This window comes from Sylvia atricapilla, chromosome 21, assembly GCF_009819655.1.
Source record: "Sylvia atricapilla isolate bSylAtr1 chromosome 21, bSylAtr1.pri, whole genome shotgun sequence".
Classification (NCBI taxonomy): domain Eukaryota; kingdom Metazoa; phylum Chordata; class Aves; order Passeriformes; family Sylviidae; genus Sylvia; species Sylvia atricapilla.
The window spans coordinates 1,020,666-1,047,465 of record NC_089160.1 but is presented as its reverse complement, the minus strand read 5'-3'; the positions used below and the strand labels follow the sequence as shown (position 1 = coordinate 1,047,465).

Genomic DNA, 26,800 nt, shown 5'->3' with positions numbered 1-26,800 from the left:
GAGCCCCAGGAGGGGCTGAGGGAGCTGGGGAAGGGGAATGGAGCCCCAGGAGGGGCTGAGGGAGCTGGGGAAGGGAATGGAGACTCAGGAGGGGCTGAGGGAGCTGGGAAGGGAATGGAGACTCAGGAGGGGCTGAGGGAGCTGGGGAAGGGAATGGAGACTCAGGAGGGGCTGAGGGAGCTGGGAAGGGAATGGAGACTCAGGAGGGGCTGAGGGAGCTGGGAAGGGGCTCAGCCTGGAGAAAAGGAGCTCAGAGGGACCTTGTGGCTCTGCACAAGTCCCTGCCAGGAGGGGACAGCCGGAGGGGATTTGGGATCTTATCCCAGGGAACAGGGACAGGAGGAGAGGGAACAGCCTCAGGCTGGGCCAGGGAAGGCTCAGGGCGGCCAGCAGCAGGAATTACCCCACGGAAGCGGGCTGAGGCCTCGGAACTGCCCAGTGCGGTTTGAAGTGCCCATCGCTGGAGGGGTCCAAGGAACGCCTGGAGGTGGCCCCCAGCGCTTTGAGCTGGTGCCAAGGTGGGGACGGGTCACAGGCTGGATTTGATAATCCCGGAGCGCTTCTCCAGCCCCGGCGATCCCTCAGCGATCCCTCAGCGATCCCTCAGCGCCGTGAGGGGGCCGCGCCTGAGGCACCGCCCGCGGCCGCCAGGGGGCGCCAGGAGCCGCGCGCCTCACGCACCAGCAGCGCCCGCCGCCTGGTGCCCGCTCCGCCTCAGACACCGCGCGGGCGGCGGAGGGTCTGCACTGCCCCACCGGGAACACCGCGGCACCGGGAACACCGCGGGCACAGCGGGCACCGGGAACACCGCGGCACCGGGAACACCGGGAACGCCGAAGGCACAGCGGGCACCGGGAGCGGCGGCGCCGGCCTCCAGCAACCCGGAAGCAGCGCCGCCTCAGCCGCGGCAGTGCGCAGGCGCGGGGACAGAAGCGACCAATGGCAGCCGGCGGCGCGGCGGTGACGTCACAGGGGCTGTGAGGGCGCTCTGCTCTGAGGAGAGGCAGTGAAGGGCCCGGGAGGGGTTTGGGGGCCGGGAGGGGTTTTAGGGTCCAGGAGAGGCTTTGGGGTCCTGGAGGGGATTTGGGGTCCTGGAAGAGGATTTGGGGTCCTGGAGGGGTTTTGGGGTCCAGAAGAGGCTTTGGGGTCCTGGAGGGGTTTTAGGGTCCGGGAGGGGTTTGGGGTCCAGGAGGGGCTTTGGGGTCCTGGGGGGTTTTAGGGTCCAGGAGGGGCTTTGGGGTCCTGGGGGGTTTTAGGGTCCGGGAGGGGTTTTGGGGTCCGGCACTTGCACCAGGGATAACCTGGGGTCCCCCGTACCTTTGGCGGCCTTTAGGAGGGCCAGAGGAAGGAGTCCCCGGCTGTGGGTGAGAAGTGTCTGCTGAGGGCCGTGCCCTGGGAGAGGCCGGCGCTGGGAGTTTTCCAGGCCGGAGTTTTCCAGGGGGGAGTTTTCCAGGGGGGAGTTTTCCAGGGGTGAGTTTTCCAGGGGTGAGTTTTCCAGGGGGGAGTTTTCCAGGCCGGATCAGGCTGAGGCCCTGTTCGTGGCCTGCAGCTGGAGGCAGCAGCAGAAGAGCAGGAACCCGGTTGCAGATCCTCTCCAAAGGAAGAGATGGAGGTGGTCAAGAGAAGGAGCTGCTGCTCCAGGCTGTGATTTATCCATGGCTGGAATTCCCCAAATGGTGTTCTGCTGCTGGCTGACAGCTGCTGTACACTCCCCACGCTTCCCAGCAGGGAGAGCAGCAATGTCCAGCCCTGCCCCGGGGCTGGGGTGAGCGTTGTGCTGATTCACAGCCCAGTGCACGCCGAGGGTTAAAGCAGACGCTCTAGTTGGCATCAGGATCTCGACAAAGCTCATTAGCAGCTCTGTGCAGGCTCCACTTGCCCTGTGTAATCCTGACAGCTTTTCAGGAGGATTCTGCTGCCTTCAAAGTGGGAGATAAGACAGGAATATTACAGGAAACAAGGAGGATTAAGGCTGGGGACAGCAGAGCTGGGAATGGAAGGGAATCTCTGTGTGCTGCTGGAGGCTCCCTGTGACAAGGCTCCCTCCTGTGCCTCTGATCATTCCCTGGTTCCCTTCCCCTGCACACGCTGCTTGATCATTCAGAGTCACTGCAAGAGGAGACATGGAACAGCTGAAAAGGGGATCCAGAGCCTGTGCAGCAGCAGAGGAGCTCCTGTCAGCCTGAGCTCTCTGCACAGCTCTGGGACAGCCACAGGAATCTTAGGGAATGCCCCCCTGGCACAGGGGAACGTGTCCCTGCCCGTGGCAGGGGCAGAACTGGGTGAGCTTTAAGGTCCTTCCAACCCAAACCAGTCTGGGATTGTGTAATTAACGATTTTGTGCTAATTACCCACAGCAGACTGGCACGAAGGCTTCACCTCACCTTCTTCAGAGGATTGTGCTGATTTTGGGGGCATTGAGAGGCCTGGCTGGTGACTTCTCCTGGTTTAAAATTCCCCAGAGCTCTAAAGGTGCCTCATTTCCCTTGGCAGGGATAGGTGTGAAACATCTTCCAGCTCGTTTTGTGGCTCTCTGTTCCACAAAACACATCAAAACGTTCTGTGTGTGTGAAGAAAACCCTGCAGTGAAGGCAGGCAGAGCCTTGGAATAAAGAGTCTTGACATTTGCTGAGCCTTGAGTACAACTTTATCAGAGAGCAGCAAAGCCCAGGCTGCTTTTTGTAGACTTTTTACACAAAATGTTTTGGTCTCTTGAGTTTTGGCAGCTCAGTTTGGGGTTTTTCTCCTTGGTAGTAATGAGTCTATGGGGTCACTGAGTGACTTCAGAGCAGCACTGAAGCCAATTAAACAATACCTGGTGATGAAGCTATTTTTGTCTCGTGGGCTGAATTTAAAAAATCGGGATATTTTTGGGAGCGAACACAACTTCCTGCCTCTTTTCCTGTGCTGCTGCTGCAGCTGAGGGGCGTGCTGGTGCCTTTATCTTTTTATCTCCGTGCTAACAGCCCTAAATCCCAAATCCAGGGCAGTTCTGTCAAGGGAAGAGTGGAGTTCCACCTCCTTCAGCTCTTTGTGGTCTGCCACAGTCACAAAAACAGGAGTTTGAAGTGCTCAGGGCTCGTTCAGGGTTTGCAGTTGGCTCCAGGAGTGCGGGGTTATCTTTACACAGCCCCTGAGCTGCACTTTTTACAGCATTTGGGTTGTTAGAGTGAAAATTTGGCCAATGAAACTTGAAAAATTACCAGCTTGAGTGCAGAGGATCTGCGAGCAGAAGGCTCTTGCTGAACAAGGACAGCTCAGAGCAGCTGCTGGCAGCAAGTGAATGTTGTCATTGTGCAGCTCAGTTAGAAACTGAGTTCCAAAAGTGGAGACAAGTTGTTCTGCTACAAGAACATCGTGGAATTAGACAGATTTATCAGAATATTCTCACTTTGGGCCATTTACTTCAAAAAATCCGCTTTAAAAATAGAGGAGAGGGCCAGAAGGAAGGGGGGTAGGAGAGGGGAAAAAAAGTATTCCCCCTTCACAGCTGATCAGACTTGGAATTTTTTTCTGTTTATTGGAGTATCTGAGAGTTCAGCAAAAGGAGCAAAGAGGCGAAATGGCTCCAAATTCCCGTGGACCTTGGCAGAGTTTTAGGGGACACCCAAGGTGACAAGGCTCAAAGGGGACACTCGAGGTGATGGCTCCCAGGATCTCGGGAACCCAGGAAACCCCAGCAGATCTCTCCAGATCTCCGAGTCCCGCGGGTTTGGGGGAGCTCCAGGAATCCCTTCAGCAATAAATGAACCCCACATGTATAAATCCGTAAATCATATCTAGATTTCTATATATCTCTTCAGCACAATCCTGTTTGCCTCGAGCAAGCCAGGGCGGTTTAAAACACACCGTGGCACACAGGCAGGAATTATTTTGCTTGCGTTAGAGAAGAAGCCTATTAGCAGCATGTTAATTAGCTGGGGGCTCTGTGCTCCAGAGCACTTGAACATTTAAACAGGCGGGAGGCTGCGTTTGCAGTGCCAAAGCGTTCCCGCGGCTTTAGGAGCCTCCTGACCCAAAAAATTTTGCCGCAGAGGTGCAAAAAACAAAACCCGAAAGAGTTTTGAGGGAAAACTTTTGGAAAAACGGGAGAGGAAGGCGGTGAGCTTTCGCTATCCGGCAGGAAAAAGTGGAACTTCCCATACCGGGAGTCGAACCCGGGCCGCCTGGGTGAAAACCAGGAATCCTAACCGCTAGACCATATGGGAGGCGCTGGTAGTCAGGGCGCTCGTGGAGCTCAAAACGTTCCTTCCGCAGCGCTGACGGCCAGGGCGGCTCCGCTGAGCCCCGCCCCGCCGTTCTGTGGGAGTCACCGGGAAACTCCGGGAATCACCGGGAGCAGCCAGGACTGTTCCCCGGTAAACGGCTTTGCCCGAAAGGCGCTGCCCTCACCCGACATGGCTGCCGGCCCTTCGGCCGCCCCGCGCGCGCTCCTCACGTGACGCCGGGGGGCAGCGTGCGCGCGCGCGCGTGGGGGCGAGGGCGGGGCGCGCGTTCACGTGACCGGCGGCGGCGGCCGAGCGCTGCGTCCCGTGAGCGCGGGGGGCGGGACGGGGGCACCGCCACAGCCCCGGGACAGGCCCGGGACAGGCCCGGGACAGGCCCGGCCCCGGGCACCGCCACAGCCCCGGGACAGCCCCGGGACAGGCCCCGGCCCCGGGCACCGCCACAGCCCCGGGACAGCCCCGGGACAGGCCCGGCCCCGGGCACCGCCACAGCCCCGGGACAGGCCCGGCCACCGGCCCCGGGCACCGCCACAGCCCCGGGACAGGCCCCGGCCCCGGGCACCGCCACAGCCCCGGGACAGGCCCGGGACAGGCCCGGCCCCGGGCACCGCCACAGCCCCGGGACAGCCCCGGGACAGGCCCGGCCCCGGGCACCGCCACAGCCCCGGGACAGGCCCCGGCGCCGGGCACCGCCAGCGGCCATCGCCCCCCGACCGCCCCGAGCCGCCCGGGCTCCCGCCGGCGGCGCCCCCCGAGCCGGCTCCCAGCCGCCCATCGCCGCCGCAGGTACCGGGGCGCGGCCCGGCCCCCAGCTGCCGGGCCCGGTGGGGCCGGGGGAGGCTGCGGGAATTCCTGGGGAAATGCTGGGGAAGGGCTGCGGGAATTCCTGGGGAGATCCTGGGGAAGGGGCTATGGGAATTCCTGGGGGAGTGCTGGGGAAGGGCTGCGGGAATTCTGGGGGAATGGAAGGACATCCCGGGAGAAGGGGCTGCCGAGGTACCCCCGCCATCGCACGGGGCCGGGTGATTTCGGGAGCAGCAGCAGTTCCCTATGGCCCAGAGCAGGGGGAGGGCGGCTGGGGCTGTGTCAGCGCTTCCCCGGTCCCGGGAATGGCATTGGGATCGGGATTGGCATTGAGATCGGGGTTGGGATTGGCGTTGAGATCTGGGTTGGGGAGCGGAGCCTGGGCGTGTGGAAAGCTGCGCTCCAAGGTGGGCTTCTCTTGGCAGGTGTGTGATGCCAAGCACAGCCATGAAGAAGAAGGTAAGGACAGGCAGGAGGAGCCCGTGTTTTCCTTTGCCGTCCCCATCCAGGAGCGCCGTTTGTTGTATCCATCCCTCAGGCTGGGTGCCTCGGAAGCCTCTGCTGGAGGTTCCAGGCATTAAACCCGGCTTTAATCCTGGCCTGGGCGTGGGCTGGGTTCCTGCACAGCTTTCCCCGGCAGTTGCCTGTTGCAAAACCCTCTGCAAAAGCCGGTGTGCACAGCCCCTGCTCGGGGAGGAGGAGTGCTCCGAGGCTTTCCCTGTCCCTGGGACACCCTCCCGAGGTGTCCCCAGAGCCCCAGATTCCTCCCAGGAGGATGAAATTTAACACGTGGGGAAAGGAGCAGCAGCTCTGGGAGTTGTGGGTGTATTCCAGGAGCACATCCAGAGCTCTTAAAGGAATATCTGGCTGCTTTTCCGTGGTGAGGTGGGGTTGGGTGCCCTGCCTGGCTCTCCCTGCTGCTGTCTGAGCCCTTTGCAAGGCCCCTGCAGCCCAAACTTTGGGAATTGGGGCTGCTTCGGGCCGTGCCTCAGAGTGGCATTGAGTTTCTGCTTGGGGTTTTGTGCTGGTGCTGTGAAATAAGAGCTTGGGATCAGCTCAGGGGACAGGAGAGGACAGGGCAGCATCCTGGAACAGCCAGGAACACTCCTTGCTGCCAAATCCTGGAGCCTGTGGGCACCTTCCCTGTGGCCAGGGTGCTCCCAGCCTGGAGCTGCTGCAGGAATGAGCTGAGCACACAGGAATGGGCAATTCTGCCTGGGGTTTGTCCCAAGGCTGTGGCAGCTCCTGCCCTGCTGCTGCAGGGTGAGGCTGGGCTGGCGCTGCCTGGGCTTCTCTCCTGAAATCCCTCCTGGATTGGGAGACTTGCAGGGCTGCTGCCAAAAGCTGCATTTGGAAGTGGAACTTGTTTAACAACAGCTGGGTTTTGTGAGCAGGGCTGTGTTGGCTGCCACCGAGGGGTTTGTTTTGTTTAATTTTTATTTTTAGATCACAATGTAAAGCCCTGCCTGGTGTGACTGTCTCTGGTGTGACTGTCTCCCCTCATCCCCACCCCCAGCATTCCCTATTTTGTGGCTGCCTCTTCTTTCCTCTGAGGTCTGCAGGGATGGGACATCATGGAGCCAAGAGTCTCCTCTGCACAGGCAGCAGTGGAGCCAGAAAGAGTCTCCCTTGCTCTGGGGACCTTGACCTGGCCTGTCTCATCTGCTTTTCATTTTTTTTGGTCTTCTGGCACCTGAAACTGGGGAATGTCCCTGGTATTTGGAGAAAAGAAAACCAGTCATGTTGTGGGAAGAGCATATCAGAAGATTTTTAAATCTTCTCCTCTCAACCCTGGCTGGTTAGGACAGAGTTGTTGGGGTGGAAAACCAGGAGGTGAGGGGTTGTTTCTGGTCTGGAGGAGTTGAGACAAAGCTCTTCCTCATCTTTAAAATCCTTTGGTGCCACCAAAGCCATCAGGTGGGAGAGGCTGGGAATGGGGAGGCAGCTCCTGCTTTTCCCAAGTGCTGTCCATGTTTTCTGAGAAAAGTGACCAGCAGGGAGGTGGGATGACCATGGCCCAAGGACACCAGGGATGTCTGTCCTGCTTCCCCCCTGCTCCTCTCTCCTGGTGCATTCCCAGCTGGAACGTGCCAGTCCCGTGTTTAGTGGCTTTGGCAGTGAGATGGCAGCTCGAGGGAGCCAGGAAGGGCTCAGTGTCCTGTGGGAACTCATTTTTCCTTCTTTCCCCTCTCTGCAGGTGCTGCTGATGGGTAAAAGTGGGTCTGGGAAGACCAGCATGAGATCCATTATCTTTGCCAACTACATCGCCCGGGACACGCGGCGCCTGGGGGCCACGAGTACGGAATTCCCGGCCCCATTCCCGCATCCCAGCGCTCCAACCCCCTCCTTAGAAGGGCTGGGCCCTTCCCTGCAGCCATCCCGGGGTCGGGTGTGTCCCTGCAGGTCCTCCCAGCTGCCACACCCCGCCGGGATCAGCCCGGGACAGCAGGAAGTGGAGGGAAGGGAAAGGCAGCGCTGTTGTTGTTTTATTGTTCAGCTCTTATCCTTAACTGCGTGTTTTTTTGGGATCAAGGAGCAGCCTCTGCTGCTTTATTATTCAATTTTATCCCTAATTCCCCTTTTTTTGGGGATCAGGGAGCAGCCTCTGCTGCTTTATTATTCAATTTTATCCCTAACTCCCCTTTTTTTGGGGATCAGGGAGCAGCCTCTGCTGCTTTATTATTCAATTTTATCCCTAGCTCCTCTTTTTTTGGGGATCAGGGAGCAGCCTCTGCTGCTTTATTATTCAATTTTATCCCTAACTCCCCTTTTCTGGGGATTAGGGAGCAGCCTCTGCTGCTTTATTATTCAATTTTATCCCAACTCCCCTTTTTTTGGGATCAGGGAGCAGCCTTTGGTGCAGTTACAGCTGTCAGAGCCTCCTCTGTGCTGGTAGAGCATTCCTGCTGTATCCAGGCATCTCCAGCACAGGGATCCTGCAGCGCCCCCATGGTTTTGGCAGAATGAGGCACTGGATGTAGTGAATTCCCTCCTTTTTTTCCCTTCCCAAAGCCTTTGTTTGGGAAAGAGCAAGATGTGATTCCTCTGGAAGAGGGGGATCAGTTGTTGGGATCTGGTGTTTCTCCCTGGGAAGGGCCTGTGAGGATTTAACCTCAGGGATTGGTGTAAATTCCCTCTTTGTCATAAATTTGGCCTCTCCCTGGAGTTTACATTCCCTTTGTTGCCGGTTTATTTTGTTAGGGCTGGCTTAGAGCCCTGCAGAGTCATTCCTGCAGTACCCCAGGGATCAGGGAATGTGGGATTGAAGGGGAGCACTTGCTGCACTCCTCAGGAGAGTCACGGGCAGGGAGGCCTGAATTCCTCTGGGAAAAGGTGTTTTGGTGGGATTTTCCAAGCTGGGGCTGCTTTGGGAGGAATGCCCATCCCTGGAAGTGTCCAAGGCCAGGCTGAGTGGGGCTTGGAGCAACCTGGGATAGTGGAGGGTGGCAGGGATGAGGGTTTTAATCCCTTCCAACCCACACCATCCCATGATTTTATGCTGATTTCCACGGTTTTTGGCTGCCCAGGCTCTGCCCTGGCTGTGTGGTGCAGTCAGTGAACTCCTGCTGTCTCTTTGCAGTTGACGTGGAGCATTCCCACGTTCGATTCCTGGGAAACCTGGTGTTGAACCTGTGGGACTGTGGAGGGTAGGTACTGCTCATTCCTGGCCTTTTCCAGCCTCTGGGGGAGGCTGTGGGGAGTCAGGGCTGGAGCAGAATGGACTCTCCTCCCCCTGAGGGAATGATCCTTCTGCTGCTGTCCTGAGCTGCTGGAATTGCTCAGCTCCAGCTCCATCCAGGTGGGATTTGTGCAGAGAGGTTGATCCTGTGGCTCCTGGAGCAGCTTTTTTCAAGGAATGCTGTCCCCTCCTCAGCTCCATGGCCTCTGAATCATCTCAGCCACGTTCAGCCGGAGTTAAAGGAGATTTAACTCCTTTAAAGTTTAAGAGTTTCAGAGTAAAGTTTCAGAGTTAAAGGAGGTTTAAATCCTGGGATTTAAGGCTGAACTGATGCTTTGGGTCACGTTTCACCTGTTCCTGCTGCTGTGGGCTTTCACAAACAGCTCCTTAAAGGCAGCCTGGGGCCAGAAGCAGCAGGACCTGAGGAAAGCTTCAGCTTCCTGTGGGGCTCTCCAGGAGCATCCAGCTGTCCTTGGGGAATGCTCAGGGCATTGCACTGACCCCCTGAGTGGGAGCTGCAATTCCAAATCCCAGCCTTACCCCCCTGGCAGGAATCATTTCCCACAGCCCCAGCGTGCCAGGCAGGAGCTGCCCTAAAGGGGGGATCTCCTGAGCTCTCCTGCTCTGCTCCCTCAGCCAGGACACCTTCATGGAGAACTACTTCACCAGCCAGAGGGACAACATCTTCCGCAACGTGGAGGTGCTGATCTACGTGTTCGACGTGGAGAGCAGGGAGCTGGAGAAGGACATGCACTACTACCAGTCCTGCCTGGAGGCCATTCTCCAGAACTCCCCCGATGCCAAGATCTTCTGCCTGGTGCACAAGATGGACTTGGTGCAGGAGGACCAGCGGGATCTGGTGAGGAGCTGGCAGTTGCCATGGAAATGCATCCCTGGTGCCACAGGGGTCACGCCTCAAAGGCAGCCCCCTCGGGGTGTTCCTCGAAGGCTTTCTCAGATGTTCTCAGAGCTTTTCCTGCCTTTTGTCAAAGTGTGTCATCCTGGAATCCAGTGGAGAGCAGCAGTGGTGGTTTTTAGGGACAAAAGGAGCTTTTCCTGCCTGGTTCCAGAGCTCCCAGCACGCCTTGGCTCCTTCCAACCCAAACGATTTTGGGATCCTGCAGCAAGGCATCCCTGGCCCTGCTGCTCCCTGGGGGGGTTCCTGCCCAGTCCCCTGCTGTATCCCAGAGAGATCCATGTGAAACTCATCCCATAAGTCATACAGCACCCACAGCAGGGGCAGGAACATCTACACTCCATCCCTAAACTCTGTTTGTTCCCCAGATCTTTAAGGAGCGTGAGGAAGACCTGAAGCGCCTTTCCCGGCCCTTGGAATGTGTTTGTTTCAGAACTTCCATCTGGGATGAGACACTCTACAAGGTTGGTGCAGCTTCCTCTCCACACCTGCCCTCCCCCTTGGAGCAAGAGCAGCATCCCTGGAGCTGCTGCTGGTGTGTTCAGCTCTGCAGCAGCAGCTTCTGCAGGGTGTTAGTTAAACCCAAATTAATCTTGGGTTTAATTAATGAATTAAAAAAAGTCAGGAGGGTGTGGTAAATCTCAGGAACTTGGCAGACAGGCATCACAAAAATCCCCCTGGCTCTTGGGAAGGGTGAGCTTGGGCACTGCCCCACTCCTGGGTCAGCAGCTGGGCAGGGAGGGGAGGCTGAGCTTGGAAAATCCCGGTGTGGATGAGCACAGATGTTGATCCCAGCACCCCCAGATCCTCCTGGGCTTGTTCCTGGCCTGCTGGGATAAGGTGGAACTTGGTTTGGAGCAGGGGTGAGCTGCCAAGTGTCCATCTGCGTGCTGACCATGTTCAGGATTTAAAATCTCTGGAAACTCAAGTGGGAGAAGGAGACAGAAGAGTTCCCAACTTAAACCAGGGATGATTTAATTCTGTTCAGCAGCACTGTAGTTTCTCTGCCTGCTGGAGAAAACTGGAGCCAGGGAAGGCTTTCCCCAGGTCTGGCCTCCTTCTGGGATCTGGCATGAAAGGGGGAGAAACTTCTTAGCCTTGCCCAGGCTGTCAGCACCCAGAAGTGCCAAAAATCCCTCTGGGAGCACATTTCCCACCAGAGGCTGAGGAGGAGGAGCTGATGGGCCCTTCCTGTGTCTCCATGCCCAGGCCTGGTCCAGCATTGTGTATCAGCTGATCCCCAACGTGCAGCAGCTGGAGATGAACCTGAGGAACTTTGCTCAGATCATCGAGGCAGACGAGGTGCTGCTGTTTGAGAGAGCCACGTTCCTGGTGAGTTCCTGGGATGGATTCCCTGGATGGAGCCTCTCTTTCCCTCCCCTCTGCTCTGGGGCCAGGCTGGGAGAGCTGGAGATGCTCACCTGGGGAGGAGATGGATCCAGGGAGAGCTCCGAGCCCCTGCCAGGCCTAAGGGGCTCCAGGAGAGCTGGAGAGGGGCTGGGGACAAGGGACAGAGGGACAGGACACAGGGAATGGATGGGTGGGATGTTGGGCAGGAATTCCTGGCTGTGAGGGTGGGCAGGGACTGGGCTGGAATTCCCAGAGCAGCTGTGGGTGTCCCTGGATCCCTGGCAGTGCCCCAGGCCAGGTTGGGATGGGGTTTGGAGCAGCCTGGGACAGTGGAAGGTGTCAGGTTGGAACTGGATGAGCTTTGAGGTCCTTCCAACCCAACCCATGGTGGGATTCCATGGAGGTTGGGAGGTGCCAGTCCCAGTGCAGAATTCCCTGATCCAGGCCTTGGGTTCTGAAAGCAGCCACTGGAACCCTGTGGGCCACAGGAACCATCCCAAAACTCCCCCCTGCAGCAGCTGAGCTGAGGTTTGGTTGGGGTTTCCTCTTGCAGGTTCTGAGGGTGTTTCATGTCCCCATTGTGGTGGGACTGCTCAAGAATCCCTCTCTGCTCAGGAGCCTTTTGTAGCTTCAAAACCAAACCTTTTCACTTCCTCCCCCTGGGCCATTGGAGCTGGCCCTGATTTCTTCTGATTTTTGGTGTTTTGCAAATCCAGAGCATGGATGGAGGATCAGCCATGGGATTGTGGTGCTCTTCCAGGTCCTTGTGCTGCCAATCCCTCTGCAAAGGTGCTGGAGAAAACCACCCTTGGTGCTTGTCCACGTTCCTGTTTGCTGGGCTGGGCTCTTCACACTTTGCACCAAACTCTTGCTGAGCTGGAGGAAATATTTGAATTTTTTTTTTTTTGGAGTGTTTTCTTTGCTGGTGATTTGGAACTGATAGAGGGAATTTGGGAAAGGAGCCATGACTTTTCTTCCTCCTTAAACTATCAGAAACAAACACTTGCCATGCCTGGCAAGTTCTGCTTTTTGACCTTTTGGAGATAATAAATAGTTCCATCTTGGGGTGTGTGACAGTATGATTGTTACAAGGACATTTTTAACTGAAAGAAATTATCTTTGCTGCAAAAATTCTGTGCTTAATTCAAGCACAATGGTGACTTTTTAAAAAAACTCCTCTCCTTTTTTTGTCATGTATTTAACCATTCCCAAGGCTCTTTTCTCTTGAAGGGAAATCGTCCTGTGAAAATCTCCTTGGGAGATCTTACTCTGAAATGTTATTCTGGAATTTTGTTTAAATTCTAGTGAAAAAAAAAACCACCCTCATCTGGGAGGTTTAGGAAGGAAATTGAACATGTGAATGTGGCTAAAGCTGTGCTTGTGGGAGTTATTGAGCAGGTTTAAAAAGTGTTGGGTTTATGGTAATTAAGGGAAAAAAACCCTAAAAAACGTGTTGAATGTGACTCCCTGCATAGAGCAGTTTCACATCCCTGTGCAAGGGCTCCTGATACATCCAGTGGGAGCTGATTTTGGAATTGTGAGCGGCTCAAAGCAGCTGGCCTGAGGTTTGGAAGAGATTCCTGTCGGGTTTTCTGTGGGGTGCAGCTGTTTTGGGCAGGGAATGCAGCTCTCACTCCCTGTGGTGTGAGGAATAAAGGGCTGGGGGTCACCAGCTCGATGGGAATGCTTATGGGGATGTTTCCAAGGATTCCTAAAACCCTCCAGTTCCTCTGGGGGTTGGCATCCAGACACTCAGGGCTGCTCCTGGCTGCTGCATCTCTGGGGAGGAGAAGGAGAGAACTGCTCTGAGCTCCCTCTGCTCCCACTGAGAGAAGGAATTCCCCAGGAACCAGCTGCCCTCAGGCTGCTTTGCTCAGGGAGGAAGAGCTGGATTTGGCTTTGGGATCACTGCAAATGGGAACATCCCAGCAGCACCTTAGGAGGGAAATCTGTCACAGCACTCGGCTCATTCCTGAGGTGATGGACACATTTTTTTCCCCTCTGTTTCCACCTGTTTTTGGATCAAGATTTAAATTGCTGCTGAGGTGAAGCCTTCAGCCCTCAGGGGACAGTGGTGGCAGATCTGTGCCATCCTTTTTTGTGTGCTGATGCTGTCACTGAGTTTCTCCATGAAAGAAAACCCGACGGGAATTGCTGTAAAGACAAATAAAGATAAATAAAACATCGCTGTAAACTCTTCCCAAGGTCCAGTCAGCCAAAGGCCGAGGGAATCCCTGCCCTGCTCCCCAGCCATTCCCAGCACTGCTGTGGGAGAGCTGTGCTGGGATCCCTGACTGTGTGTGCCCCTTCCCCAGGTGATTTCCCACTATCAGTGCAAGGAGCAGCGGGACGTGCACAGGTTCGAGAAGATCAGCAACATCATCAAACAGTTCAAGCTGAGCTGCAGGTGAGCTGCTCCCATCAGCACTGGGGACATCAGGCCTGCTCCAGCTTCTTCCAGACAATCCCAGTTTGACTCCTCAGCAGCTGCAGTGCCAGGGTGGAGTATTGCTGGGACATAAATCATTAAATGTTCATTTAACTCACGGTGGGAGGGGTTTGGTGCTGGTTTATTCCAGGCCTCCTTCTGGACCAAGGCAGAGGAATTCCAGGGCTCAGCTGATCAAAGGTGTTTCTGTTGGAAACTGGAAGTGGCAGCTGGAGAGCTCTGCTCCAGGCCAGGCCCTCAGGCTGGCTGGGGAGGACATGGCTTGGAGACACTCTTTATCCCTGTTTTCAGTGGAAAAGTGGGAAGCTTGGCTTTGCACAGCCCCCAGGCTCCACAGTCAGGTTAATCCTGAGGGGGTGTGGAGCTGGATAGGAAGGAGAAGTTTCTGGGGAGTTTACAGATGTTGGATGTGCTCTCCAGGTATTCCCATTTTATGCTTATTTCTGCTGCTCATCCGGAGTGTCCAGCTGGGAATGGCTGAGCCCTGGCATCCATGGGGACCAGGCCTGGTCAGGAGGGTTGTGTCTGGAATTTCCTTCATTTAATACACAATCAGCTGATATTGTTCTCATTTGGCCCAAAGCTGAGGAATTTTGCCTTTCAAACCAAGCCTGTTGTAACCACACCTTGCCAAGTGGGAATTCCAGCTCCTCCTTGTTCCCAGCAGCTCAGGGCAGGGATTTGTGTGGCCACAAGGGCTCTTCATTCACTCTTTTTTATTTCCTTGTTTTTCAGTAAGCTGGCAGCTTCTTTCCAGAGCATGGAGGTCAGGAACTCCAACTTTGCTGCTTTCATTGACATTTTCACATCCAACACCTACGTGATGGTGGTCATGTCAGACCCCTCCATACGTAAGTCAGAGCCAAGAGAAACCTGCTTGGGACAAAAAAACACCCCAAAACAAAACAGAAAAACCTCAGGAAAAAAGTTAAATTAGTCCACTTTAAACCGTGTTTCTTTTGGAAAATGAATTTTTAATTACAGAACTAATTGCAATGAAGAGAGAAGGGGTTGAGGGTGAGCAGGACTCTGCAGAAGTGGTGGCACAGCAGAGCTGCTGCTGTCACAGGGAGCCACAAAACCAGACCTGGCTGAGCAGGTTGTGCCTAAAACCTATTTTGGGCAGCTGGGAGCTGGCAGCCCCGGTGATTTTTGGGGAGGAAGCAGAGCTGGCTCATGTCTGGGTGTTGCTCTGGCTGTCTCGGGTGGACAGGCTAATTTTAGCATCATCTATTTATCCCAAGGAGGAGCTGCAGCAGTGGCAGCCTGCAGCCCCTGGGAGCAGATCCCTGTTTACACAGCCCTTGGAATTGCTGCTGGGAGCTGCAGGGACACTGCTCCTCGGGGCTGCTGCTCTGCTTTCCCTGCCCTCCTCACTTGGGGACTCAGGGACAGTGTGGGATCCCTGGGAGTGAGTGTCTCTGGGCTGGGGAGCAGCTCTCCTGGGAGAGGCTTTTCCTCATCTTCTTCTGGGATCTGCCAACAGCCCTGACCATCCTACATTCAATTTGCCCAGGCCTTCCCACATCAAACTTTGCTCAGACCATTCCGTGCTGAATTCTGCCCAGATCTTCCCATGCTGAATTTTTACCCATCCCCACACGAAATTTTGCCCAGATCTTCCCTTCCCATGCTGAATTTTTACCCATCCCACATGAAATTTTACCTAGATCTTCTCATGCTTAATTTTTTACCCATCCCTACATGAAATTCTGCCTAGATCTTCCTATGCTGAATTTTAAACCATCCCCACAGGAAATTTTACCCAGATCTTCCCCTATTGAATTCTGCCTAGACCATCCCACATGAAATTTTACCCAGATCTTTCTATGCTGAATTTTTACCCATCCCACATGAAATTTTACCCAGATCTTCTCATGCTTAATTTTTTACCCATCCCTACATGAAATTCTGCCTAGATCTTCCTATGCTGAATTTTAAACCATCCCCACACGAAATTTTACCCAGATCTTCCCATGCTGAATTTTTACCCATCCCCACATGAAATTCTGCCCAGATCTTCCCCTGTTGAATTTTACCCAGACCATCCCACACGAAATTTTAGCCAGCCCTTCCCACCCTAAATGTAACCCACCCCAGTGTGGATTTTGCCCACCTTGGGGAGCAGCAGGGTGCACCCAGAGCCTGCAGGCAGAGCTGTTGAAGCCAGGCAGCCCTGAGGACGTGGTGATTCTCACCCTTTTTGAACTTCGTTTTTATCTCCCGTGTCCCTTTTCCCGTCGCAGCTTCCGCAGCCACGCTGATCAACATCCGGAACGCCAGGAAGCACTTTGAGAAGCTGGAGAGGGTGGATGGACCAAAGCACAGCCTGCTCATGCGCTGATCCCAGCCACTGGGCCTTTGGGGGGAGAGAAAACACATCGGGACTGCTTCTTTTTGAGGAGGATCTAACACTGTCCATGTCTTTGTTGGGCTTTGGAATGAGTGTGCTGCTTGTTTTTTTTTTTCTCCTGATCACGTTTGGACACTAGAGCTGGAGGCTGGTTGGATCTGCTGCAGCCTTCCCTGGAATTCCCTGGCTCGGGAGGGTGGGGAAGGAGGCAGTTCAGGTGATGATGTGCCCACACGGGGTGTGGCAGAGCTGCCGGGTGGTGGGGTATTTACTGGTTCTTTGGATGGTTGCTAGAAGAAGTTTATAAAATTCTCCTCGTCTTTGGTCATGGAAATAAATTTTTTTGCTACCAGGGGTTTCAGATCCAAGAGCTTTGCAAAGTGGGTTTGCTTTCTCCCCGACCCCGGGGCAGCTTTGGGAAGCAGAGCTGTAGGAGCTGCGTTGGTTTTGGGGAAGATTTGGCTGAAAGCCATTCTAAAGTTTCACTGGGAATCGCTGGGCAGCATCTCCCTCCCTTTTTTTCTCTCTTGCTGCATCAAATTGCTGTGTAAAAAAGGGTGTGGTGCCAGCTCTTCCCTGTATCCCTGCCCACACACCCACTGGGAGGGCAGAAATCCGCCGGGGTGAGGAGGAGCTGAAAGGGCCACAGAACTTGGGGGCAATGCAGAGAAGCTGCCAGGGCTGCTCCATCCTCCTGGAATTCTGCACTGGTGTCTGGCACTGCCCACCCATCCCACAGGAATCATCCCCGAGGGAGAGGAGCTGTTCCCAAGCTGTGGATGGCAGAGGTGGCGTTTGTGGGATGTGCTGTGGGATACCTGGAGTGGGGATGGGGGAAGGAGCCCTGACACAACCACAGTTCCCCCACGGCTGGGGTCAGACCCTGCTGGGAATGGCACAGCTTCCTTCCCACAGCCCAGCCCTCGGAGCTGGAGGCTGCTGGAGGCACCGAAGGCTCTGGAATGTCCCATCCTGCTGGGAAGGGCTCCAGGAGAGCAGGAGAGGCCTCAGGCCCTGGGGATTGGGGCACCTGCTGGGCAGGAGGGACAGCGGGGACACGAGTGGCCACTGGATTTCCTTGGGCATTAAACCACAGCACATGGAAGTGGGACGGTGTCCAGGGGGGAATGTGGCGTGGGGACAGGTGACAAAGGGCTGTGAGGGAGCCAGAGCTGTCAGGAGCCAAATCCTGGCTGAGCTGGAGCCTCCCGGGGCAGTGACCCAGTGGGGATTGAGGTGAAGTTCTGTGGTTCTCCCACTTCAAACCCCTTTTCCTGAAGTGCAGGGACCCGGGGGCTCTTTGGGAATCGGCCTGGTCCTGCTGTGGCCAAGGTGGCAGTGTGCTCACTGAGGGACAGCTCGTGACAAACACCTGCTCTGGTGGCACTGAGCTGTGTCCCTTGTCCCTTCCCAAGGCCTTTAGGGGAGGGATGTGGGTGGCTCCTCTGCCTCCTTCCATTCCAAGCAGGGACGTTTGGGAGATCAGCACGCTCATCCCACCTTCTGGAAAACTCTTCCCACTTTCTCTGGCAGCTCCTGCCCTCAGGAAAAAAAAAATGAAAAAAAATAAATAAAAAAAAATTGATGCCTGCTCCAGATGTTTCTCACACAAACATCATCCCAAACCTGGATGAGGGGGCCGTGATCCAGCCTTTTCCTTCAGCACTTGACCTTGGGATGAGGAGAAACTCGATGCCGTGTGTCACTGAGATCCTGAATAAATCCCCCCTTGGCCCAGTTCCTTTCCCCTTGGAGCCGCTGTGGGCTCTCAGGGATGAGTCCCTGGGCTCCCTGTGGTTCTCTTGGAGCTGCCTCCAGGGGTTTGGACCATCCCGTTCTTGCCTTGGAGCACAGATGGCTCCAGTGGGCTCAGCCCCAGGCTGGTTCCCCCAGGATGAGCCGTGTAACAATTCCCGAGGGTCTCCCTGGGGATGCTTCCATTTGTTTTTCCTCCTTAGTGGCACAGAATTGTCCCCTGGAGCTGCTGGGGGGATGTACACGGGGCTGTGGTGCTGCTCTCCAGCTGGGACCAGTGGATTCCCCAAAGTCACCCTGAACTGTCACCCTGAATTGTCACTGCTGAATTGTCACTGCTGGATTGTCACTGCTGAATTGTGGCTCAGGGGCACCTCGTGAGGAGCATCCACAGCATTCCCTGCCCAGGCTCCAACCCCTCCGGCCCAAAGCCATCCTCGGGGACGTGCAGCTGCCGGGGAGAGCAGGAGAGGGGACCTTGGGGGAACCCAGGGGACCTTGGGGGAACCCTGCCCTGCTCCCCCCATTCTTCTGTGTTTTTGGGAGCTCACCTGTGCCCTTCAGCCCGGTGACATTGGGGTGGGGGCACCTTTGGGTGCGCTCACGGGGGGTTGGCCAAGGGAGGGCCCCACCTGAGCCCAGCCCGGTGCCTCCCCGGCGCTTTCCCGAGGACGGGAAGGGAATCTGGGCCAAAAAGAGGTCGCTTTGGTCCCAGCGGAGGTGTGGTGGCTCGGCAAAGTTCAGGGTCACACCCGGCTGAGCTCTGTGTGCCAAGGTCACCACCTCGGTGGCGGTGACCTGCTCCTCGAGTCACCCCTGGCGGGGACACCGTGAGTAGGGGACAGCTGCCTGAGTGCCCATCGCTGGGGACGAGCTGGGTCAGGCCTGGGGGTCCTGCATTTGGGGGTCCTGCATTTGGGGCACCCAAGGGTGACCACCCCGGGCCAGGGGCTCACCCAGACCCCCCCAGGAAGGGGCCAGAGGACCCCCCAGACCCCCCTGGGGAGGGTCCCCCAGCCCTGCCAGGACCCTGCCACCCTGGGGACCCCACTGCGGGTGCTGGGGGGGACCCCACAAATTTGGGGGGCTTACTTGTGTGGTGGGGGGCTCTGGAGGCAGGGATTGCGGGGGGCGAGGCGCAGGCAGTGCCCCCCAGGGCACCCATGGGTGCTCGGATTTGGGGGTGCTCCCGGCCCCTATGGAAGGGGGTGCAGGGGGACCACAGGGCTCCAAATGGGGGGTCTCCACGCCCCCCAAGTTCCCCAGGGCTGAGTCCTCCACAGCGCCCCCCACCCCGATTTTGGGGTGCCCTCCGTGTGAGGGGGGGGCCGAGCAAGTTGGGGGTCCACCAAATCCCGCGCGTTCCCATGGCAACGCCGGATGCGAGGGGAGCCGCCCATTGGCTGCCGATGATGTCACCTCAAGGGCGGGGCACCCCCACCCCAAAAAAAAGAGGGTGGGGGAGGGGAGCTCCGCCCCACGCGGCCCCTCCCCGCCCGTGGGGGCCCCACCCCGCCCCACCCGGCACCGCCCCGGGAGCAGCGGCGGCGGCGGCGGCCGGGGATGCGCTCGGAGGAGGCGCGGGGGACGGTGCGTGGGGCCGGGGGCGCGGGGGTCCCGCGTGGGGGGGGCCGAGGGGGGGCGGGGGCGCGGGGTGCGGCGGGGGGAGAGGGCACGGAGGGGAGGGGAGGGATGGAGGGGGAGGGTCCCGCCCACCCCGCGCCCCCCCGGGCCTCCCCTCCCCCCTCGCCCCCTCCCGCGGGGGTCGCGCGTGGGGTGTCCCCCCCCCCCCGTGTCCTTTCATGCGCCGCGCGCGCTTCCGGGGAGGGCGCCCCCCCGCGGCCGGGAGGTCCCAGCGGGCGGCGGCCCCGCCCTGCCCTCCCCCTCCCACGCCCTTTGCTCTTAAAGGGCCACACCCCGATTGGGCTCCGAGCCCCCCGCGCCCACCGTACCGGCAGCCCCACGCCGTGCCCCCGCCGTGCCCCACGCCGTGCCCCGAGCGGCCGCCGGCCGAGGGCGGAGAGCGGAGGAAATTCCACGCAGGGGTGTGGCGGCGGCGGCGGGGTGTGGCCCCCCACGCCCACGGGTGGGGGATACGCTGCGGGGGAAGGGGGTGGGGACACGCCGGGGACAAAGCGGCCTGGGGGGGCTCCCCACCCTCCCCTTCCCCGCCCAAGGTCACCCCAAATCCCTCCTTAAGCTGTTTAGGGCTCAAAACGGGGAGCACTAATGATTCCCGGAGGTTTGGGGGACATAAAGCGTCACAGTCCCAGATGTGTGAGTTTGAGGGGGGGTCCCCCGAACCCCCACTGCACACGCCTGGCTGGCTTTGGGGGGCGCAGGCTGAGGACGGAGGAGTTCAGTTCACCCATGAAGGGGGGAAGGGTCAGCAATTGTCGAATTTGGGGACAACGAGCCCCTTTCCCCCCTCCCCGCTCACTGACTGCCCTATCCCGCACCCCCAAAGGGACAAGGGACCCCCAAATTTGGGTAGGGGAGGGTCCCCCAGGGGAGGATGGGACATCCCTTTATCACCCCCCCACAATGGGCCTGTTTGTGGGGACCCCCGGGTGTGAGGGGCTGGTCCCGGGGGGCTCGGGGGGGACACTGAGGTCCCCAGGTGCAGTTGGGTGTCTGTTTGGGGGTGTCCCCTGGTGCGGTTTTTGGGGGGTCTGGCTGCAGGACGTGCTCTGAGATTCTGGGGCTGTGTTTGGGGGGTCCCTGACTGAGCGCGGGGTGTTTGAGAGGTGTCTCCTTCTTGGGGGTGTTTTGGAGGTGCCTGGATTTGGGGGTCCCGACCTGAGAGTGGAAGTGTTTTGGGGGTGCGGGTAGTCGTGAGTGTGTGAAGGGAGTGTTTTGGGGGTCCCGGGCTGGTTATGGGGGTGTTGGGTGGGGGTCCCTGGCTGAGTGTGTTGGGGGGTCCCCTCAATATGGGGGGTCTCTGTTTAGGGCTGTAATGTGTGTTTGCACGGGGCTCGGTGTGTTGGGGGTCCCCAGGTGAACAGGGGCCCTGGGCAGAGGGGGGGTGTCTCTGGCTCTTTTCGGGGTGTGTTTAGGGGGGCTCCTGGCTGGATCAGGGGGAGCCCATGGCGATAGGTGAGGGGCTGCGTTTGGGGGTTCCGTGTGTGCTTTGGGGCGTCCGTGGCAGTGTGCGGGGATTCGGGGGGCATTCCTGCCCTGAGGCTGCTTTGGGGGCTCCGGCTTTATGGGGACGGGGAATTCGGGGCTTCGCGTGGGAGCGGGGGGCTCCGTGCCGCTGCCGGGAGGGTTCGGTGCCGGTGCCGGTATCGGGAGGGTTCGGTGCCAAGGACTCGGTGCCGGTATCGGGAGGGTTCGGTGCCGGTGCCGAGCAGCCTGTGCCGCTGTCCGGGGGGTTCGGTACCAAGGACTCGGTGCCGGTGTCGGGAGGGTTCAGTGCCGAGGACTCGATGCCAGTACCGGGGCGGCTCGGTGCCGGTACCTTGGGCCCGGTGCCGGTGGGGATCGGTACCAAGGACTCGGTGCCGATATCGGGAGGGCTCGGTGCCAGTGCCTCGGGCCCGGTGCCGGTATCGGGAGGGCTCGGTACCAAGGACTCGGTGCCGGTATCGGGTGGGCTCGGTGCCGGTGCTGGTATCGGGAGGGCTCGGTGCCGGTATCGGGTGGGCTCGGTGCCGGTGCCGGGGGGGGATCGGTACCAAGGACTCGGGCCCGGTGCCAGGGGCGCTCGGTGCCGGTGCCGGTATCGGGAGAGTTCGGTGCCAAGGACTCGGTGCCGGTGCCGGGGGGGCTCGGTGCCGGTACCTCGGGCCCGGTGCCGGTGGGGATCGGTACCAAGGACTCGGTGCCGATATCGGGAGGGCTCGGTTGCCAGTGCCTCGGGCCCGGTGCCGGTATCGGGAGGGCTCGGTACCAAGGACTCGGTGCCGGTATCGGGTGGGCTCGGTGCCGGTGCCGGTGGCGGGGCCGCGCTGGAGCCGCCGCCCCCGGGCGGGGCCGGGCCGTGTGCGCGGGGCGCGGCGCTGGGTGTGGCGGGGCGGGGCCGCCGCGCGAGGCCGGTGCGTGGGGGCTCCGCGGGCGGGGACGGTCCCTGCGTGGGCAGGTAGGTGCGGGGGGCCCGGGGCAGCGCCGGGGGGACGCGGGGCAGCGCCGCGGGTGACGGGGAGCTCGTTTGGGCACGGGTCCCCCGTGCCGGGTGGCCCCACGCGTGCCCCGGGACACCCGGCGCGGGCTGCGGCGGGCTTGCTTGGGGGTCCCGCTTGCCTGTCGGTCGCGTCGCGGTCCCGCGGGGGCTCAGCGCTGGCCGTGCCGCGGGTGGGGCCGTGCCCGGTGCCTCCCGCGGGGGCCGGGCCGGGCCCTTTAAGAAGCTCCACCCGCGGCCGAGCCCAGGTGGAGCCGCGGGGCCCTTCGCGCCTCGGCCGGCGCTGGCCGGGAGATGGTGCTGCGGGCGGCGGGGGGCAGCCGCGGGCACTGCGGACACTCGTGGGAGCCCCGCGGGTCCGTGCGTGAGTGACCCCGGCCGGGGGGCGCGGGCCGGGAGGGGGCGCGGCCCCTTTAAGGCGCGGGGGGGGGGGGGGGGGGGGAGGAGCGGGGCGGGGCCGCCACCGCCCCTCGCGCGGGACACGCCCATACCCCGCCCCTCCCGCGGGGGGGCGTGGCCGGGCGGCACAAAGGCGCGCGCGGGGGGCGGGGCCTGCGGTTCCCGCCCTCGGCTCGGCGCCGGGAGGGGCCGGGCGGGTCCGTGAGGGACGGGCGGGCCCGGCCCCGCCTCAGGCCCCGGGCGGGCCCCGCCGTGCCCGGCCCGGCGACCCCCGGCCGGCCCCACGGCCCGCGGGAGCCGCCCCGAGGCGCCGCCCCGGTCGGTTGGTTGGGTGAGAGCCCGTTAAAAAAAAAAAAAAAAAAAACCCCTTCGCCCCCGCCCCGTGCCTCAGTTTCCCCGGCTCCTCACGGACTGCGGGTCTCTTGCAGGGCCAGGGGAAGGCGACGCCCGCCATGAGCTCGTCGGCGCTGCTGGCTGAGGGCCCCCTCGACCCGCCGGTGCTGCTCGCCGACATCAAGACGGAGCCCCCCGAGGAGCTGCTGGCCAGCGACTGCAGCCAGCCCCAGGCCGAGCCCGTCGATCTCTCCCTCAATAAATCCAAGGTGGCTCCGGCCTCGGCCCCGCCGCCGCCGCCCCCCGCCTCGGTGCAGTCTTCCCCCGTGCTGGTGGCTCCCCCGCTCCCCGCTGCCGGCACCGTGTCCGTGCCGCCCTCCGGGCTCAGCTCCACCTCGGCCATCCCGGCTGTGCTCTCACCCGGCTCCATCCTGGCCTCCACGCAGGGCAGCGGCGGGCAGCAGATCCTGCACGTCATCCACACCATCCCCTCCGTCAACCTGCCCAGCAAGATGGGCAACCTGCAGACCATCCCCGTGGTGGTGCAGTCTCTCCCCGTCGTCTACACCACCGTGCCCACGGACGGCGTCACGGCCATCACCGTGCCCCTCATCGGCGGGGACGGCAAGAACGCCGGCTCTGGTAAGGGTCACCCTGGGGTCCGGGGAGGTGGAGGGTGTCTGTCCCGCCTCGTGGAGGGCCACCCTTGAAAGGGGATCTCATTTTTCACCGAGGAGTGTCCCCACCACCGCCATGTGCTGTTTTCATACAAAGCCCCTCAGCCCCCAGCCTGTGCCCCCCAGGGGACATGAGGAGGGCAGGGACACACAGGGCATGGCACTGCCTGTCCTCCACCCATCCTGCTGCTGGCAGCCTGCCCTGCCCTTCCCACTGGTTGCCTGCTGCCAGCAGCTCTGGTTTCAGCTCAGCTGCTCCCTTTGCCCCCCACAATCCCCTTTCCCAGGACGTTCCCAGCTTCACACCTTATCTGGGGTGAGGGGCTTGGGTCTGCCCTGCTCTGGGCAGGAGCAGGCAGCTAAAAGCGGTGCCCCCGAGTTGTTTCCTCCCTTTGGGGGCTCTCCGTGTGCCCGGTTGGATTTGATTCTCTGGAGGGCCAGGCAGTGCTGGGTGTGCTGCAGGAGCAGGCTGAGCCGCTGAGTGTTTGGGGGGATAGCTCTGTTCTGTGCTCACCCCGTGCCTCTTGGTGCCCTAAAGCTTTCCTTTCCCGGACCCCTCCAGTGAAAATGGACCCTGGCTCCGTGTACCCCATGGACATGAACAGCGACAGCGAGGACAGCGCCTCCGAGAGCGGCCCGGCGCCTTTCCAGGACCTCCAGAGAGAGTGAGTCTCCTGCTGCCCGTGCCTCCCCCAGCCTTTTATCCCCCCAAAAGCCCCGCGGGCTCCAGGGCAGTGGCTGCAGCTCTCCCTGCTCCCTGCAGGCCGGCGCCGCGCGGGCCCAGAGCCGATTCCCCGGACCTGAAGAAGCGGCGCATCCACCAGTGCGACTTCGAGGGCTGCAATAAGGTCTACACCAAAAGCTCCCACCTCAAAGCCCACCGGAGGATACACACAGGTAGGGGTGGCGTTGGTGTCCCTGGATTCCCCAGCGGCTGGGGGGAGTGGAGTGGTGGTGCTGTGGCCCTGGGCAGAGGGATGGGTGGGTGTTTCCCGTTTGGAATTTCTGCTGGGGGATGTTTGTGGGCTCACCGTTGCGGCGCTGACCCCTCTGCGCTCCCCTGGCACAGGCGAGAAGCCCTACAAATGCACGTGGGAAGGCTGCACCTGGAAGTTCGCCCGCTCGGACGAGCTCACCCGGCACTTCCGCAAGCACACGGGCATCAAACCCTTCCGCTGCTCGGACTGTGACCGCAGCTTCTCCCGCTCCGACCACCTGGCCCTGCACCGCCGGCGGCACGTCATGATGTGAGCGCTGGGAGCCGGCGGCGCCTCCCCTGCCTCCATCCCTCCATCCTCCCTGCGGGGCGGGGCGGGGGCCGAGCCCAGCCCGCTGCGGAGCCCCGCCGGCGCGGCCAACAATGGATTCTGGACTGCTGCCCCTTCTCTCTTGTCCCCGGTTGTTCTTATTCTTGGGTTTGAGAGCGCCTGGAGGCTCCTTGACTCCTCACCTGGAATTCACCCTCGGGCTCTTCAGCTTGTTGCTCCTCGTGTGCTCCCTGTCTGTCCCCTGCTCCTCCGGGTGGCCGGGGACAAAATGTGGGAGCCGTGGCGAGGGGGGTGGCCCCCCGTGGGGTGATGGCCCCCCGTGCAGGAGCTGTTGGCCATTCCCTCTCCATGCCCAGCCCATCCCAGCAGGAGAGGGGACATCACCTCTCTGTGTGTCCCAGTGCTGGGCCCACAGAGAGCCTGCAGGAAAAGAGGAGTCAGCAAGGGGGGAAACACAACCCAGCAGTGACCCACAACCAAGAGCATCATCACCGCACAAAGGGGAACTTTGTGGAACATGGAACTTTTATTTTATGGAATTCTACAGGGGGGTGGGACACGGGGTTGGGGTGGGGGATGAGGGCCAGCAGCCCTCGGGTTTTTTTGGAAGACTCTGGGCCACTTGAACTGTTTCTAAGTTAAACCAGCGGCTGTGGCCACACGCTTTGCTTTTTAATAATAACTCTTTGGTGAAGTGTTTCTTCCATCCCCCCAAGCCAACCCCCTGGCTGCTGGGAGGGTGGGAAGCTGTTGGTGGTGGGAAGGGCCGTGGGGACATGCTCAGGGCAGTCCCTGCAGGGGCTGGCGGGGAGCAGGAGCTCCCCAGACTCCCTCTGAGCTGGGGCTTTTGCCCTGGCTGTGTGGGGATGGGGGAACTGGTGTGAGGAGGGGCTGGGGAGGCACTTCAGAGCCCTGAAAACAGCTCCCAGCTGCTTGGGAAAGTGCTTTTCCTCAGCTTCCCATCCAGCAGGCAGGGTGTGCCGGGGCAGAGCTTGTCCCTGGCCTGAGGGAGGGTCTGGTTGGGCACACGTGGGGTGCTGAGACCTGTCCCTGGCCACAGGCAGCCCAGGTGAGTGCCTGGAGAGCTGCCACGTGGGGAGGCTTTGCTCATCCTGCTCATGGCAGGAGGCACTGGGGAAATGCCATGGATTGGGCTGCTCAGGGTGAGGATGTCACCTCCCAAAGGGGACAGGGACAAGGCAGAGCTGTTGAGGGCATTCTGTGTCCAGAGGATGGACCAAGGGGGTCCCAGTGCCCTGAGCTGGACGAGCAGGACTGCAAGGATGATCAGCTCCCTGGACTTGTGCAGGGTCTGCTGCTCCAGCTGGATCCCTCCAAATCCCCATGGGACCTGGTGGGATTCATCTGAGAATCCTCCAAGAGTTGCTGGTGCCATCATAGAGCCTCTCTTGATCATTTTGAATGGTCTTGGGAATCCAGGAGGTCCCACCTGGCTGGAAGCTGAGGACTGTTGTCCTGATTTTCCAGACCCTGGAACCCACAGGGCTGTCAGTCTCACTTCAGTAAAACCATGGAAAAGGTGATTGTGGGAATATTGGGGAACACCTGGAGAACAACACAGTAATTGGTCACAGCTCCATGAGGGGAAAGTCCTGCTTGTCCAACCTGATTTCCCTCTACAACAGGGTGTCCCATCTTCTTGATCAAGGGAAGGCAGGAGATGGAATCTCTTTGGACTCAAGCAAAGCTTTTGATCGTGTCTCCCCCAAGGTCCTTCTGGACAAAATGTCCAGGCCACATCTGGATAAACACATCGTGGGGTGGGCACAGAGGATGACAGAGTGGGGTGACACCAGCCTGATCCCAGCTCTCCTCATCATCCTGATGAACAGCCCAGATGCAGGACCCCAAGGAATACTAAAGAAAAAAAAAAAACCCTCTTAAATTCTTCAATTGAAGCTTTTTGAGGATTTTGCATGAAAGATGTCCTATCCCAGAGAGAAAAACGACAAAGAAAAGATATAAAAAGATATAACTACTCCTTACAGAAATGAAAAAAAAAAAAATTCTTTTGGAGGATTTGAGAATTCTGACACCTTTTGAAGGGCTGGGCCGAGGGTGGAGCTTCTTAAAGGGACCGAGGGGGGACCGAGGGACAACCGAGGGACGGCCGGGACCCCCAACCCCGCGGTGCCCCATGTGGGGTACCCGGCCAGGGGCACCCCGAGCTCAAAGCAGCTCTGTCACCCCCGGGCTCCTTGGGGACACCCTCAGGGGGTCACTGGGCTTGGTGGCACTGAGCCTGGGGGTCCCTTGCGGGGCTCAGGGTGTGTGTCAGCGCTGGGGGGTTCCTCGGGGGCAGCTCTTAGGGGTGCCCTTTGGGGGACAGGGCGCTGTTTGGGGGGTGCCGTCACCCTGTGTTAAGGTTCAGGGTGGTTTTTGGATGGGCAAAGCCATGCTCGGGGGGTCCCTCTGTCCCCCGGTTTGGCGATGGGCTGGCGCTGCCGTGA

The 26,800-nt window shown here is 59.6% G+C and overlaps 2 protein-coding genes and 1 non-coding gene across 7 annotated transcripts; 2 read left to right on the top strand and 1 right to left on the bottom strand.

Moving 5' to 3' along the window:
- Positions 1-4,136: 4,136 nt before the first annotated feature.
- On the bottom strand, positions 4,137-4,208 carry TRNAE-UUC (transfer RNA glutamic acid (anticodon UUC)). Its single transcript has one exon. It is a non-coding gene; the product is annotated as a tRNA-Glu (tRNA).
- Positions 4,209-4,921: 713 nt separating this feature from the next.
- Positions 4,922-15,866, top strand: LOC136370464 (ras-related GTP-binding protein A). Its single transcript, XM_066333898.1, has 10 exons — positions 4,922-5,012; positions 5,456-5,489; positions 7,228-7,327; positions 8,611-8,677; positions 9,346-9,568; positions 9,994-10,089; positions 10,835-10,957; positions 13,291-13,382; positions 14,160-14,275; positions 15,671-15,866. Exons 2-10 carry the CDS (start codon positions 5,463-5,465, stop codon positions 15,766-15,768), a joined length of 942 nt encoding a protein of 313 aa, XP_066189995.1. The 5' UTR covers positions 4,922-5,012; positions 5,456-5,462; the 3' UTR covers positions 15,769-15,866.
- A 3,195-nt stretch (positions 15,867-19,061) lies between these two features.
- On the top strand, positions 19,062-24,374 carry KLF8 (KLF transcription factor 8). 5 transcript variants are annotated; one of them, XM_066333895.1, is made up of 6 exons: positions 19,062-19,122; positions 22,480-22,653; positions 22,831-23,026; positions 23,600-23,726; positions 23,825-23,958; positions 24,131-24,374. In XM_066333895.1, the coding sequence occupies exons 1-6, from the start codon at positions 19,096-19,098 to the stop codon at positions 24,310-24,312; spliced, it is 840 nt and encodes a 279-aa protein (XP_066189992.1). In that variant the 5' UTR covers positions 19,062-19,095; the 3' UTR covers positions 24,313-24,374. The 5 variants fall into 5 exon arrangements, with proteins under 5 accessions (XP_066189992.1, XP_066189990.1, XP_066189989.1 ...); XM_066333893.1 differs by having other exon boundaries at positions 22,480-23,026; positions 23,624-23,726; XM_066333892.1 differs by having other exon boundaries at positions 22,480-23,026.
- Positions 24,375-26,800: the final 2,426 nt, after the last annotated feature.

Bases quoted from the DNA above. Each gene is read 5' to 3' on its own strand.
- LOC136370464 (XM_066333898.1), top strand. From the start codon at position 5,463: ATGCCAAGCACAGCCATGAAGAAGAAG. The intron at 9,569-9,993 runs GTGAGGAGCTGG...TTTGTTCCCCAG, and splicing joins AGGAGGACCAGCGGGATCTG to ATCTTTAAGGAGCGTGAGGA. The intron at 13,383-14,159 runs GTGAGCTGCTCC...CTTGTTTTTCAG, and splicing joins CAGTTCAAGCTGAGCTGCAG to TAAGCTGGCAGCTTCTTTCC.
- KLF8 (XM_066333892.1), top strand. From the start codon at position 19,096: ATGCGCTCGGAGGAGGCGCGGGGGACG. The intron at 23,727-23,824 runs GTGAGTCTCCTG...TGCTCCCTGCAG, and splicing joins TTCCAGGACCTCCAGAGAGA to GCCGGCGCCGCGCGGGCCCA. The intron at 23,959-24,130 runs GTAGGGGTGGCG...CCCCTGGCACAG, and splicing joins CCACCGGAGGATACACACAG to GCGAGAAGCCCTACAAATGC.